The 14706-nt window shown below is 37.1% G+C and overlaps 1 protein-coding gene across 6 annotated transcripts in view; it reads right to left on the bottom strand.

The window, feature by feature from the left end:
• LOC136866897 (zinc finger protein 708) overlaps window positions 1-14706 on the bottom strand; it is a 169196-nt gene that overhangs the window by 4503 nt on the left and 149987 nt on the right. Inside the window, exon 6 of one of the 6 annotated variants that reach the window (XM_068226890.1) lies at window positions 12672-12852. The exons of the other annotated variants lie outside the window; for them this stretch is intronic. Within the exon in view, the coding sequence (XP_068082991.1) occupies window positions 12837-12852 (16 nt within the window). The 3' untranslated portion in view covers window positions 12672-12836. Of the gene's footprint in view, window positions 1-12671; window positions 12853-14706 lie in introns of those variants that run through there. 6 annotated transcript variants of the gene reach the window in all.

Here is a 14706-nt window from a genome sequence, read left to right as displayed (position 1 = left end):
ATTAATAAATAAAAAACTTCAAAACACTGATTTGATATGTTCAGTATGTGTGTCGGCATACACTGTAAATTTGTTACGTATTCTGATTCTCAAGATGGACTTTATTCAGTGGAAGAGGAAAAAAACAATCTGAGTCAAGTAAATCTGATTAGTTGATATTTTGCTATTTTTAAAAATATTTACCTTGTTTATTTTTAATAAACGGATTTTCCTCTTAAACTGGCGTCATGCTTCGCCTTGCTTTATTTGTAGTTTTAATTGACCTCACCGTGTCCGTATTTAGTTATATGTTTCCCTACAAGATCCAGGGCGTATGTATTTTTAGGGCATTATTTTTATCATATTTCGGACTGAGCACACCTGGCATCGGCTGACTAGTCTGAGGAAAATTACCTTGATGGTAATAACGGGGACAACACGTAAGATAGAACCACATTAAATGGCTCTTAGCCTTGCCCAAGAAACACCATGGGGAGGTCACTATGAAGCCTGTGTTAGGGAATTCTATTTATGCTGGCAAGACACCTTGCCTCCTGCCGGTAACAAAACCAAGGCAAAAAAGACCAAGGACCATCCGCCAAAACAAAGCAAGATATGTCTTCTCGAGAATTATTCGATATACAAAGAACACGCATACAAATATTGGTACGGAAATTTGAATTTCAGGTACAATTTGTGCGATCCATTGTTCAGCAAGATTACAGCACATTCAATTTTTAGTGTCTCAGCATGCATTTTCCTGTATTTGCTTCAGGGTTTATTTCGCTACAGAGCCACATTAAAACATTGCGCCATAATAAGTAGCCTGAGTGTTAGCCATCAGTCAAGTAGAGTTTACATAAAAATGCAGAATGGTAAATATACAAATTCGAGATGTATTACTGCTTAAATTTTTCGGTAATTCACGGCTGTTGCTAGGACCTTTTATATATTCCGCGATGATACATAGCATATGTTACTCGGTATACCTTCTAAAAGATGAGACAGCCGTTACATTTGAACAAACAACCTGTCTTCATCTATGTACTAGTGTACATAGATACCATATACATTATTAGTTACAAAGAAAATTCATATTAGTTTCAACTACTAAATTTACTTTTTAAATACATCTGCTGTACTCCAATGTTTATCTGTTCTAGCAGTTCAGGCAGGTGATTAACATTTACTGGTCCAGTGTGTAGGTTTTTCTCTGACTTGCTTCATGTTCTCTTTCACTACATGTCTCACTTAAGACATGGTGCAACAGCAAAACACAGAAAAACATATTTTCCTGGAATTTAGTTAGAATTATGACGAAAATATTTACAAACTTCTTCCTGGAGGAGAAATGTTAGTACACTCCATTACGCCTTTATGTAACAATGTAAGAGGGCTAACTACTTAGGCAGGGTACTCACTATTCAAGGTTCCTGTGCATACGTTTCCCTATAACTTGTTTTGTATTTTATTCACAAGCAGGACACCAGTTAGATATACTGTAATAGTAATTAGCCTAGAGGTAAACCATCGGCCCCAGTTGTATGCCTGCCAAATTTGAGAATAGTCCATCAAGTAATGTTTACGCAAAATACACCAAGACTAAGAGACAAAGGTAAAACATGCTTCAAAACACAGCAAAATATTTTTTCTATAAAACTATTAGAGATACGAAGGAAAATCATACAATCTATTTTTTTGCAAACCAAATTTCAAGTACACACACTGTACTTCATCGTTCTGTAGGACTAACAGTTTAGGTATCACATTTTCATTCATTATGTAGGCCAATCAAAAGATAGGGTAATAGTAAGTAGCCTATGTGTAACCACTTGGTTATGAGGGTGTTTAGGGGTCGTAGTAAGGATGTAAAGGAGAGGGCATATAAGTCTTTGGTAAGACCCCAACTAGAGTATGTTTCCAGTGTATGGGACCCTCACCAGGATTACCTGATTCAAGAACTGGAAAAAATTCAAAAAAGCAGCTCGATTAGTTCTGGGTGATTTCCGGCAAAAGAGTAGCGTTACAAAAATGTTGCAAAGTTTGGGTTGGGAGGAACTGAGAGAAGGAAGAAGAGCTGCTCGACTAAGTGGTATGTTGCAGGTTATAAATTTAATCTTCTTAGTCCGTATTGAAGATCTACTTGTGATACAAATTCTTATAATTTTGTTAATTACCACCTATTCAATACAATAAAAACATAGTACAAACTATTTATTAAGATGTTTATATGGTACACGTTTCGCTCCTTTTTCGTGAGCATCATCAGCCAACTATCATTCACTTAAGGTTGTATAAGATCATGAAACAATTCTTTTGGATCGAGATTATTCCTATAAAACTAATTGACAAATCTTATAACATTTTAAAAGTCACACAACAATAAAATTATGTCTAAGATAAAACTTTTTGTCTAAAATCTATTTAAGTCTAACATTTTATTGACGAAACTCATCTGGTGAACATCTTTTAAATTGTTTAAAAAATAAATAAAAATAAAAACTTTTGAAATCTGGCTAATTGTATTGATTCATGTTGCTTAACTTGTATGATTGTCGTTAAAATTTCGTAACTATATTGACAATTTTCTGCAATTGATAATTGTCTATGTTATGGACATTTGACTTGTTCTCGTTGCTGGAGTAACATTTATACAAATGTATTGGTATTAATTTTATATTGTCAATAGGATAATATTGTTCGTGAACAAACTTGTTGATGAAACACTTTCTTATGTGATATTGGATTTAAAATATTCTCGTACGTTCCATAATGGCTTGTTGGTATATCTGTAATGAAAGATTTAAAAAAATTATATGTTTATGGTTTTGATTATAATTCTGTATAACTTCTTATTGGAAGAATTGTCACTTTTCTTTCTGCTGTGTAATTGGTGTTACTCCTAGCCTCTTGAGAACTACTTGTTGTTCTGTTTGCACTTCTTGTATTATATGAGTGAGTGTGGATGAGTTTACGTTTTGGCGGGAAGTGGGAAGGGGAAGTTAAGGTAGGCGGTGCATTGATAGCTGCAGTAGATTGTGGAGGGGATTGTCTAGGAGAAGTAAGGGGAGGAGTTGAGTTTGGACGCCATGTATATGTTTGTTCGTCAGAAGGCAGCACTGATCAGACTGTTACTTCCCTGGTGGAAGGGGAGACTGTGTGACGCGACTCACCGGCGTCAGGGAATTACGAGACTTGAACTACCGTGCGTAGATGTGTTGAGTTTGGTGCGCTACATCAAGAACCACTGGATCCTATATATATATTTCGTACAGTGTAATTAGTTTTGTGAATAAATTAGCTATATAATGTACATATTGGCCTTCCCTTTGCACTTAATGATAATGAAGTAAATTTTCTGAACTGTGGGAAGAGCTAGGCCTCGTACAACATGAGTATACAACTCGAACACGAGACCGAACAGTAGGCATTCTACTAATTGGGGACTTCAACGCGAGGGTTGGGGATCAGAAGCCATTGTACAACGAAGAGGCAGAAGTAGTTTATGTACACAAGAGAGTAAGTCAGGATAAAGGCTATGATAAAAATGGAGAAAAGTTGTTAGAGCAGTGTGGTATGGTAGAACTATATATTTTGAATGGATCATGGTATTGCGATGAACTAGGGATACTGATATACATAATGGGGACAGGGGGGAGTATCATAGATTTGAGGGAATGTTCTAGGAATGTGTTGCCTATGATTAAGAGCATGAAGGTTGAGGAATTGGGAGAATCACATCACTTAGCAATTATTGTTAGAGTAAATAATAGAGAGGGCAGGGCATTAACAAACAACTCAATAAATTTCAAAGAAAGACCAGTTACTAAATACAGGTGGAGAGAGGAGCTAAAGAAAGAGTTCATGAATTATTATGAAGGAGAAACAGGTCACATAGTAAAAGCTGGAATAGACTCAATGATCGAGAATTACCTAACGGGTGCAGCAGTGAAACTAACAGAGAACACTCTAAAGATGGCAGATGAGAAGATGTGGGTAAAGGAGGGGAAGAGGATAATTGGAAAGAGTTAGCACAATGATGAATGCAGGCATAAAAAGTATGAAGTAATGAAACCATTGAATGCAAGTATGAAGAATGAGATTTCCACCTAATCAATACTTTATTACAAAATGTTTAAAGTTATCTACATTGAAACAGTACCGGTTTCGACCTGTAAAAAGGTCATCATCAGCTGTTGGTGAACCTGCTTAATAGCGGTAGTACGTAAAACATTACTAAAACTAATTTAACAAGAATGCCTTATTCTAATATAATATTACTTAAGATATATACATATGGTACAATATGGGGCTTAGACTCATTGGAGTTCCATTCACAAATCTGTGCTGTTGCCAACATTATGTCAAACAATATACATATATACATATGGTGCAATAAAGGGCTTTGGCTTGCTGGAGTCCCTTGAATGCCACACACTCCAAAAATTGTATAACAGAGGTTGAAAATACAGTTCCTATAGAATAGAGGATCACTGAGGTTTCGGTGTTAAGTTGAAACGTCTTTGCAGCATGTCGGCACTGAGACCAACCGTTGTGAATACACAATCAAGGTGCTTTGTTGGGCCGCAATTTTGCGGGGAGCGTAATTGACTGAGGTTCTGTAGCTTGTTCATTCTTATTGTATGATGTTGCTGATAAATACTAATTTCCAGGTTCCTTGTTGAGGCATGTCATGCTATGGATGAAGTTTTGAAATTAAAGAAAGGTTGATAGAGTCCCCTCTTCACACTTGCATTTGTGCTCAGGTAAATTCAAAATCTGAGAAAAAAAAGGAAGTGGAATTAGAATAACTGATAGAGAGTGCCTGCTAAATGGAAGTAGGAATTAGAATAACTGTGCTAAGGAGTGTGTGTTACTTACGTGTGGGCTGGATATGTCTTCAAGTGTAGCCGGGAGTGTGCTGCACCTTGTTGCGTGTGCGTCGTGTTGCTGTCGTAGTGTTCAAATTGAGAGGTGGAGGGGAGAGGGAAGCAGCTTCTGGAGGGGGTGGGGTGGAGTGGGTTGTGTCTTTTGGGTTTTGTGTGGGTTTGTGTCTGCTGATTCTTTTTAAATATGTGTCTTTTAGAATGGGAATGGCTGTGTTGAAGAGGATGTTAGTTTTATCTGTGATTTCATTTAAGTTGAGGTTGGGATTAGCGTATTGGTCCATATTGATATAAAAATCTTCCATTATGTTGAGCAGTGGGCCTGTGGGGTTCATATTTAGAATTTCCATATCGTTCTCGATATTAGTGAACTTATGCTTGTGTTCTTCGACATGTTGCCCTATGGATGAAAAGCGGTTATATTTAGTGGCATTGACATGTTCGCTGTAGCGAATGGAAAAGCATCTGCCGGTACGTCCGATGTAGCTGGCTTCACAATCGTTGCATTTCATGCGATACACTCCTGAGTGGCTGTATTTGTTGTTTTCATTGACAGATTTAGTGTTATGTAAAATGGAAGCATTATTACGTGTGGTTCTGTAAGCTATTTTTAGATTGTGTCTTTTGAAAATATTAGTTATGGGGTGGATGTGGGTGTTGTTAAAGGTAAAAAGTGCGTAGTCTTTCTTAGGTTTGTTGTTTCTACTTAATTTGGATTTCGGTTGGTGTTTTATTTTGTGAATGATATTGTTTATCATGTTTCTGCTGTATCCGTTATGTCCGCTATTTTGTGAATTAGGTTTAGTTCCTTGTTTAATTCTTCTGGGGATAGGGGAATGTTGAAAGCTCTGTATATCATACTGTAGTATGCTGCCTTCTTCTGTGCATTGGAGTGAGTGGAATCTATATTTATGGTATTGGAGGTTTGTGTAGGTTTTCTATAGATTTTGTATGTCAAGTGGTCTTCTGTTTTGGTGATGGATAAATCAAGATAATTCAGAGTGTGATTTTTCTCGGTTTCCATCATAAATTTTATGTGTGGATCTATTTTGTTTAGCTGTTCGAGTATGTTGTTTTCGTTTGTAAACCTGCAGTCTATAACAACGAAGATATCATCTACAAACCTGCACCAGAATGATATATTGTCAATTTTGCTAATTTCTGAGTGCTCTAAGTGGTCTATGTAGATCTCGGCTAGTATACCTGAAGCTGGTGAACCCATGGGAAGGCCTTGTTGTTTGTAGATAGTGTCGTGGAATCTAAAGTAATTATTGTTGAGGGCAAATTCAAGTAAATTAATGAATTCGTCTATTTCAAGGACACTCAGATTACTGTGATTTCTTACATTTGATTCTATTAGTCTTGTCGTTTTCTGTATGGGTATGTTGGGGTACATGTTAGTGATATCATATGATGCTAGAGCGTGGTGTTGTTCGATTTTCAGTTCTTTGGTGATGTTGCAGAATTCTATTGAGTTTCGTACTGATTTCTTGGCTAAGAATTTGTGGTGTTTCCTGAGAAATGTTTGTATGAAGCATGATAATTTGTACGTCGGGCTTGATCTGTAATTTATGACCGGTCTCATGGGGTACTTTGTCTTTGTGGATTTTAGGGTAGGCTTTCGCTGACGGCAGTTTTGGGTTCATTATGGTCAGTTTCGTGGTTTCTTGTTCGTTAAGGAGAAAATGGGTGTTTTTCAGTAATGTTTTGAGATTTGTTTGGATACTGGCAGTTGGATCTTTTCGATTAATTTGAAAGGTGTCGTCTGAGAAACACTGTTTAGTTTTATACATCAATAAATAATACATCAATAAAACTAAACAGTGTTTCTCAGACGACACCTTTCAAATTAATCGAAAAGATCCAACTGCCAGTATCCAAACAAATCTCAAAACATTACTGAAAAACACCCATTTTCTCCTTAACGAACAAGAAACCACGAAACTGACCATAATGAACCCAAAACTGCCGTCAGCGAAAGCCTACCCTAAAATCCACAAAGACAAAGTACCCCATGAGACCGGTCATAAATTACAGATCAAGCCCGACGTACAAATTATCATGCTTCATACAAACATTTCTCAGGAAACACCACAAATTCTTAGCCAAGAAATCAGTACGAAACTCAATAGAATTCTGCAACATCACCAAAGAACTGAAAATCGAACAACACCACGCTCTAGCATCATATGATATCACTAACATGTACCCCAACATACCCATACAGAAAACGACAAGACTAATAGAATCAAATGTAAGAAATCACAGTAATCTGAGTGTCCTTGAAATAGACGAATTCATTAATTTACTTGAATTTGCCCTCAACAATAATTACTTTAGATTCCACGACACTATCTACAAACAACAAGGCCTTCCCATGGGTTCACCAGCTTCAGGTATACTAGCCGAGATCTACATAGACCACTTAGAGCACTCAGAAATTAGCAAAATTGACAATATATCATTCTGGTGCAGGTTTGTAGATGATATCTTCGTTGTTATAGACTGCAGGTTTACAAACGAAAACAACATACTCGAACAGCTAAACAAAATAGATCCACACATAAAATTTATGATGGAAACCGAGAAAAATCACACTCTGAATTATCTTGATTTATCCATCACCAAAACAGAAGACCACTTGACATACAAAATCTATAGAAAACCTACACAAACCTCCAATACCATAAAAATAGATTCCACTCACCCTAATGCACACAAGAAGGCAGCATACTACAGTATGATATACAGAGCTTTCAACATTCCCCTATCCCCAGAAGAATTAAACAAGGAACTAAACCTAATTCACAAAATAGCGGACATAACGGATACAGCAGAAACATGATAAACAATATCATTCACAAAATAAAACACCAACCGAAATCCAAATTAAGTAGAAACAACAAACCTAAGAAAGACTACGCACTTTTTACCTTTAACAACACCCATATCCACCCCATAACTAATATCTTCAAAAGACACAATCTAAAAATAGCTTACAGAACCACACGTAATAATGCTTCCATTTTACATAACACTAAATCTGTCAATGAAAACAACAAATACAGCCACTCAGGAGTGTACCGCATGAAATGCAACGATTGTGAAGCCAGCTACATCGGACGTACCGGCAGATGCTTTTCCATTCGCTACAGCGAACATGTCAATGCCACTAAATATAACCGCTTTTCATCCATAAGGCAACATGTCGAAGAACACAAGCATAAGTTCACTAATATCGAGAACGATATGGAAATTCTAAATATGAACCCCACAGGCCCATTGCTCAACATAATGGAAGATTTTTATATCAATATGGACCAATACGCTAATCCCAACCTCAACTTAAATGAAATCACAGATAAAACTAACATCCTCTTCAACACAGCCATTCCCATTCTAAAAGACACATATTTAAAAAGAATCAGCAGACACAAACCCACACAAAACCCAAAAGACACAACCCGCTCCACCCCACCCCCTCCAGAAGCTGCTTCCCTCTCCCCTCCACCTCTCAATTTGAACACTACGACAGCAACACGACGCACACGCAACAAGGTGCAGCACACTCCCGGCTACACTTGAAGACATATCCAGCCCACACGTAAGTAACACACACTCCTTAGCACAGTTATTCTAATTCCTACTTCCATTTAGCAGGCACTCTCTATCAGTTATTCTAATTCCACTTCCTTTTTTTTCTCAGATTTTGAATTTACCTGAGCACAAATGCAAGTGTGAAGAGGGGACTCTATCAACCTTTCTTTAATTTCAAAACTTCATCCATAGCATGACATGCCTCAACAAGGAACCTGGAAATTAGTATTTATCAGCAACATCATACAATAAGAATGAACAAGCTAAAGAACCTCAGTCAATTACGCTCCCCGCAAAATTGCGGCCCAACAAAGCACCTTGATTGTGTATTCACAACGTTTGGTCTCAGTGCCGACATGCTGCAAAGACGTTTCAACTTAACACCGAAACCTCAGTGATCCTCTATTCTATAGGAACTGTATTTTCAACCTCTGTTATACAATTTTTGGAGTGTGTGGCATTCAAGGGACTCCAGCAAGCCAAAGCCCTTTATTGCACCATATGTATATATGTATATTGTTTGACATAATGTTGGCAACAGCACAGATTTGTGAATGGAACTCCAATGAGTCTAAGCCCCATATTGTACCATATGTATATATCTTAAGTAATATTATATTAGAATAAGGCATTCTTGTTAAATTAGATTTAGTAATGTTTTACGTACTACCGCTATTAAGCAGGTTCACCAACAGCTGATGATGACCTTTTTACAGGTCGAAACCGGTACTGTTTCAATGTAGATAACTTTAAACATTTTGTAATAAAGTATTGATTAGGTGGATATCTCATTCTTCATACTTGCATTCTTAATTCATCAATACGGACAATGAAGCTGATAGATTATAGAAACCATTGAAGGCGTAAAGAAAGCATGGGGGAGAATAACATGGGATTGAATTTTGTAACAGGAGAAAAGAATATAGAGAAATACAGTATATAACTAAGTCTGAATGGCAGAAGCAATGGATTGTTGAAATGAATAGTAATTCAAAACATAATGAAAGTAGGAAAGTGTGGAGTACAATTAAGGGGATCTACGGAATGCAGAAACTTCCTCGGCAGGCTGAAATAAGTCGGGCCAACTGGGTGGAGTACTATAAGAAATGATTAGGTGTTGAAGACAGATGGAGACCGAAAATAGAAAAAAACGGAATACTAGTAGGGCTGGGGTGTACTGTGCCTGCATTAGATAAGGAAATATTGATAGAAGAAGTAAGAGAGGTTTTAGGGAAAGCTAAGAAAGGTAAAAACCAGGAGCAATTTTGGGTATCACTATTGAATTTTGGAAGCAAGTCATGAAGAGTAAAGATATCCTAGAAAGTATTGTTAAGTTATTTAACAAAATATTTGAAGGGGGAAAGTTTCCCAAATTCTGGCAAGAGGGAGTGATCTGTCCAATCTACACGTAGAAAGGAGAGAAATCTAACCTGAATAATTATAGTGGAATAACGTTGTTAGATACACTAAGTAAAATATATACAGGCATGTTGCGAAAAGGATTATGCAATGGGTTGAGGGGGATCGAATCTGGAGAGACTTCAGACAGGCTTTAGAGAAAGGATGAGGACAACTGATAATAATTCTGTAGTGAAAACAATAATGGATAAGTATGTAAAAAGGAAAGGTGGAAAATTGTACATTACTGCTATTGACTTGGAGAAAGCATTTGATTCTGTGAGCAGAGGGGCTGTTGTAGAAGAGATGAGAAGGATAGGCATGTCTCATAAGATAAGAGCAGTTGAGAAAGCAATGTATTGCTTCACAATGTAAAAGTAAGAGGTCACTAGAGGAATTATGTAATGTAAGTGGGAGAATGTGGATAAATATAGAGATTGTAACAAATAAGGGAATGGGGGGTATAATATGGTAGTTAATGTGGATACACAAAAATAAAGTTTATAGAGAAAATAGAGATGAAAATAAATGTTTACTATGCTCTGAAGAAATGGGACGGGCACATCTTATAAAAGATTGTTTACAGAGAAGGAAAATATGAGAGAAATTTATAGATGAAATGAAATGGCATATGGCTTTTAGTGCCGGGAGTGTCCGAGGACAAGTTTGGCTCGCCAGATGAAGGTCTTTTGATTTAACGCCCGTAGGCGACCTGCGCGTCATGATGAGGATGAAATGATGAAGATGACACATACACGCAGCCCCCATGCCTGCAAAATTAACCAATTAAGGTTAAAATTCCCGACCCTGTCGGGAATCGAACCCAGGACCCCTGTGGCCAAAGGCCAGCAGGCTAACCATTCAGCCATGCAGCCAGACCTTATAAATGAAGAGGATGTAAGAAAAACTGATAACGAAAATCAGCTGTCAATTGTAAAGTTATTGAACAGAGAATGGATGCACCCAGGCAGAGTTGCAAAATTATTTAACATTGTTATGGGAATGTGGTGTAGGAAACTGGTAGAAGGAAAAGAAGTGATACATGTCAGACAGGAGCAGAATTGTGCCCAAGGTAACCTAGACAATATAACTCCGTTGAAGTCTAGAGCTATTAGCATGTAGATTTGAGTTAGAGCATGTAACTAATTTGTCGTAGGAGTTCCATTATTCTGCATGTGCCTTGTTTTTGTTTTTTCAATAGTCTGAAAAGACAATATTAATATACAATTTTTTCAGTAGTCTGAAAGGAATATATTAATATTCATTGATGTTTTCATTTTAAGTTCCATTTATAAACATAATTCCAATATTCATTCCATGCTATTTATTCTCTGTTCAACTTCTACATCATCCTTGTGTTCCGGATACTATTTTATTTTGATTTATTTGTGTTTTACAAACGCCAATGGATATTAACTTTTGTATACTGCATGTATTACAAATTAAGAAAAATTACAATAAACTAAACCCTCTCCCTAATCTATTGTTTCCAAGATTATGGGAGAGGGGTATTATCTTATCATTTTAATACCTAAAATTACACTCCCTATTTACAATCTAAACATGTTTCCATACAAGTGGAAATACAAAATGTTTAGTGAACCTTCCAAAATATTGGTAGAGATGTCATTTTGAGTGATGCCGAGTTATTTGAGGATGACCACCATGTGCCATAAAGCTGTTGCCCGAGGTTGAAGGGAACACCCTTTACCACATCTGAAGTGAGAGATGTATGGTTGGTACACAGCTTTCATCTCCTCATCAACGTAAACTGCTTGCTGCTTGTCCTGTTCCATTTTCACTGTTGGGTCTAAAACCAGTCCTCTTTTTACTTCTCCTGTTAACACAGATTATATGAGCACGACAATTACTGCAATCTTCTGTAGTAGAGTGCACCTACTCTTAAACATCCCAGTGCAATTTACGAAGTGATGTGGGTGCCTGCACAATATTACATCTCAGTTTATTCCAGGTACTGCTATCACAGCTTAGGTGTTACAGGACATCTTGATGGCCCATTGATAGCACGATAAGCTCTTCATAGTGTTCACCCATGTTGCCCATAAACATAGACTCATTTCCATTTTGGGGGGATTCTGCACCATGCTGCATCTCATTTTGGATACGACAACCGGATATTGATATCGTATCCTCATTGAACGGAATGTGCAGGTACCATAATATGTTTTCCTTTTTCGTGTTAATATCTCTGCAGATGGCCAAATGGTCATCATTAATTCGGTGGAGCCTTTGAATGATGTTGAACTGCAGCACATGCGCTTCCATCTCGGCTTTAATTAAACCTAACCCTCAACATTCCTGGGTGCATTTATCATCTCATGGGGGCAGTGACGCAGTAACCCAATTCTATCATTCACAATTGATCGCAAAATTAGCCAACCTCCAAACCAACAGCTCAGGCTGTTCAAGAAGGCAATTATTTAATAAGTACTGAGCCACACCCCCTCCCAACATGGAAACAATCCCAGTATAAATAAATACCATGAGAGATTTGAGGCGTAGATCGCGACTAGGAAAGGCCAAAAAAAACAGCCTTGAACTGGAAAAGAGCCTTATTACAAATTAAAAATAGTAAAAGACTAATTCTATAAGTAATAAAATTCAAGTACTTGTAATGAGGGTTTATTAAAATCATAAAATAAAGGTAGGAGGAAAGGAAAATAATCAATTAAAAGGAGGATAATGGGTACATACATAAGCAGTACTGGTCCAGTTGGTGACAAATCATTGTTATGTGAGCATGATGTTACAAAACTCAAAAAGAAATATTAAACTTTTGGCGAGCTCACTCAGTTAAGTACAACATCATTATTGAATGTGCCAGTATTAATGTTGGTGCCTCAGATCAAAGAGATTGTTCTTTCCACTAGTTTAATTTCATATCATTTTTCACACACATCGTTCCGACTCCACCCTCATAGTAACAATCACCTCAGATCATCTAACTCCCACGCATCAAGGAGAAAAAACCCTGAGCAGAAAAAGAAAATAAAATATGTAAGATATCAGTATGGCACAAAGAGAAACAACTCTGGACCAAGGAGATAATATAAATAACCAAAGGGAAAATACCAGGCATGCGCATAGCATAAATAAAAGAAACATAAACATGGCGGCCCCATAGGTAAGCGAGCGGCCAAGACAGGTGTGAAGGCAAAAGAAATAGCACCGTATGAAAATGCAAGAATAAGATACAGAAAAAAGATCAAAATGTAAATTCAGCTGATCGATACGTCATTCTTTCACTCCCCTCTCATACTAACATCTGCGCACACATTCAGGTACAGCCGGGATCGGCAACCAATATGAGCACCAGTGTCAGTTAAACGACGAACTCAATTTCATATAGCATGACATCAAGGTCACAAACGAGGTCTCATTTATATCAGAAGTTGCGTGCACAGGACAAAGGAATTCAGCTGTGGGATCAGAGAAATCCCGCAGTCATGCACAAACCCATCAGGGTTCGCACTTCGTACGAAACGAGTGGAAGCTCGCGCCGACACAAAGGGCAAGCAGTCATTAGATGGCGAATTACATAAGAATGAAGCGCACACGAAAAGAAGTAATATGAGACCCAAGCATCAACATATCATAATCACAATAACCACAAGAAAAACATGCAGTCCATTCATACTGTGGAGCGAACAACGCATATTAATTACCTATAAATAATAGAAAAAATATTACGAAAGAATAGCCGAACAAATATTATGAAAGAATACCCATACCTGGAACATATTAACCAGCAAAGAAAGGAGAAGGATGGTAGTACAGGCTAAGTTTGAATCGTTTAAAGACTTTTTGTAAGTCAAAAATGCTACTCCGATCTGCGTGGGGTCCATTTTTATTCTTCTCTCTAAACCAAAATAAAGATTCGAGTCAAGGAGATAAAATTAACATCTCGTTGGAAAGATACCACCATCCGTGCCCAACACCGAGGGAGCTGCCCTCTCTAGTATAATCATGGAAGTAGTTAAGTCATTCAAGGTGAGGCCGGAAGAGGCCATTAGCAATAACAGAACAGTAACATTTATGAATTTGCCATGCAGACCTGGCTCAGTACCAAAGTCACAAGTTTTCTTTTCACTTTTACCTCTTGTCCCTTAGCTCAAGCTTTTTACATACATTCATTCACCTTCATTCCATTACAGATTGGACTTTATATGATATTCATGGTTTCCACTGTTTTGAATCACACAATGCTGTACCTGGCCTCTGTCTCCCTTATACTAGCTTCTGTTGTCCACCAGACTATATGAAAATGTGATTTATTGAAGATAGACTGTTCTCACATTTTAATTTGTGATTTTGTCGTCGTTTTAGAGTGGCATACATAACTTTTAGACTGAGAGGTTTCCAACCTTGCCACGACCTTGTTTTGTTTTAGATTTATCATCATGTCTCACTTGGATTTTACATATTCTTTATCACTGGTTTTAATGCTACTCTTTTAATATCAATTCATGTAGCTTTTAATATTTTCACTGAAGATGGCTCAAAATGAGCCAAAACATGTTTGATTAAAAATCACTCAATCAAAAGATGGATACATGTATTGAACAGGACGTAATAAAAACTTTTAATTTGTAAAGGTCATGACTGTCAATGAACAATTTACACTGTCTTTAATATTAACTGAGGGAAATTTGTGTTGCATGTTTATGACTTAAAATAGAAATCAACACCTTATTTACATACAGTACAATGCTGCCGGTTAGTAACCAGATTTATAATGTAAGGTATCTTAATATGTGTTATGTGAAAAGCAGTTATCTCTGATTGTTCTCTAAAGTTAATGCATACATCATACAAAAGGAGGACT

This window comes from Anabrus simplex, chromosome 3, assembly GCF_040414725.1.
Source record: "Anabrus simplex isolate iqAnaSimp1 chromosome 3, ASM4041472v1, whole genome shotgun sequence".
NCBI classification, from domain to species: Eukaryota; Metazoa; Arthropoda; class Insecta; order Orthoptera; family Tettigoniidae; genus Anabrus; species Anabrus simplex.
The sequence above is the reverse complement of the archived record's forward strand: the minus strand, read 5'-3'. Positions and strand labels throughout refer to the sequence as shown.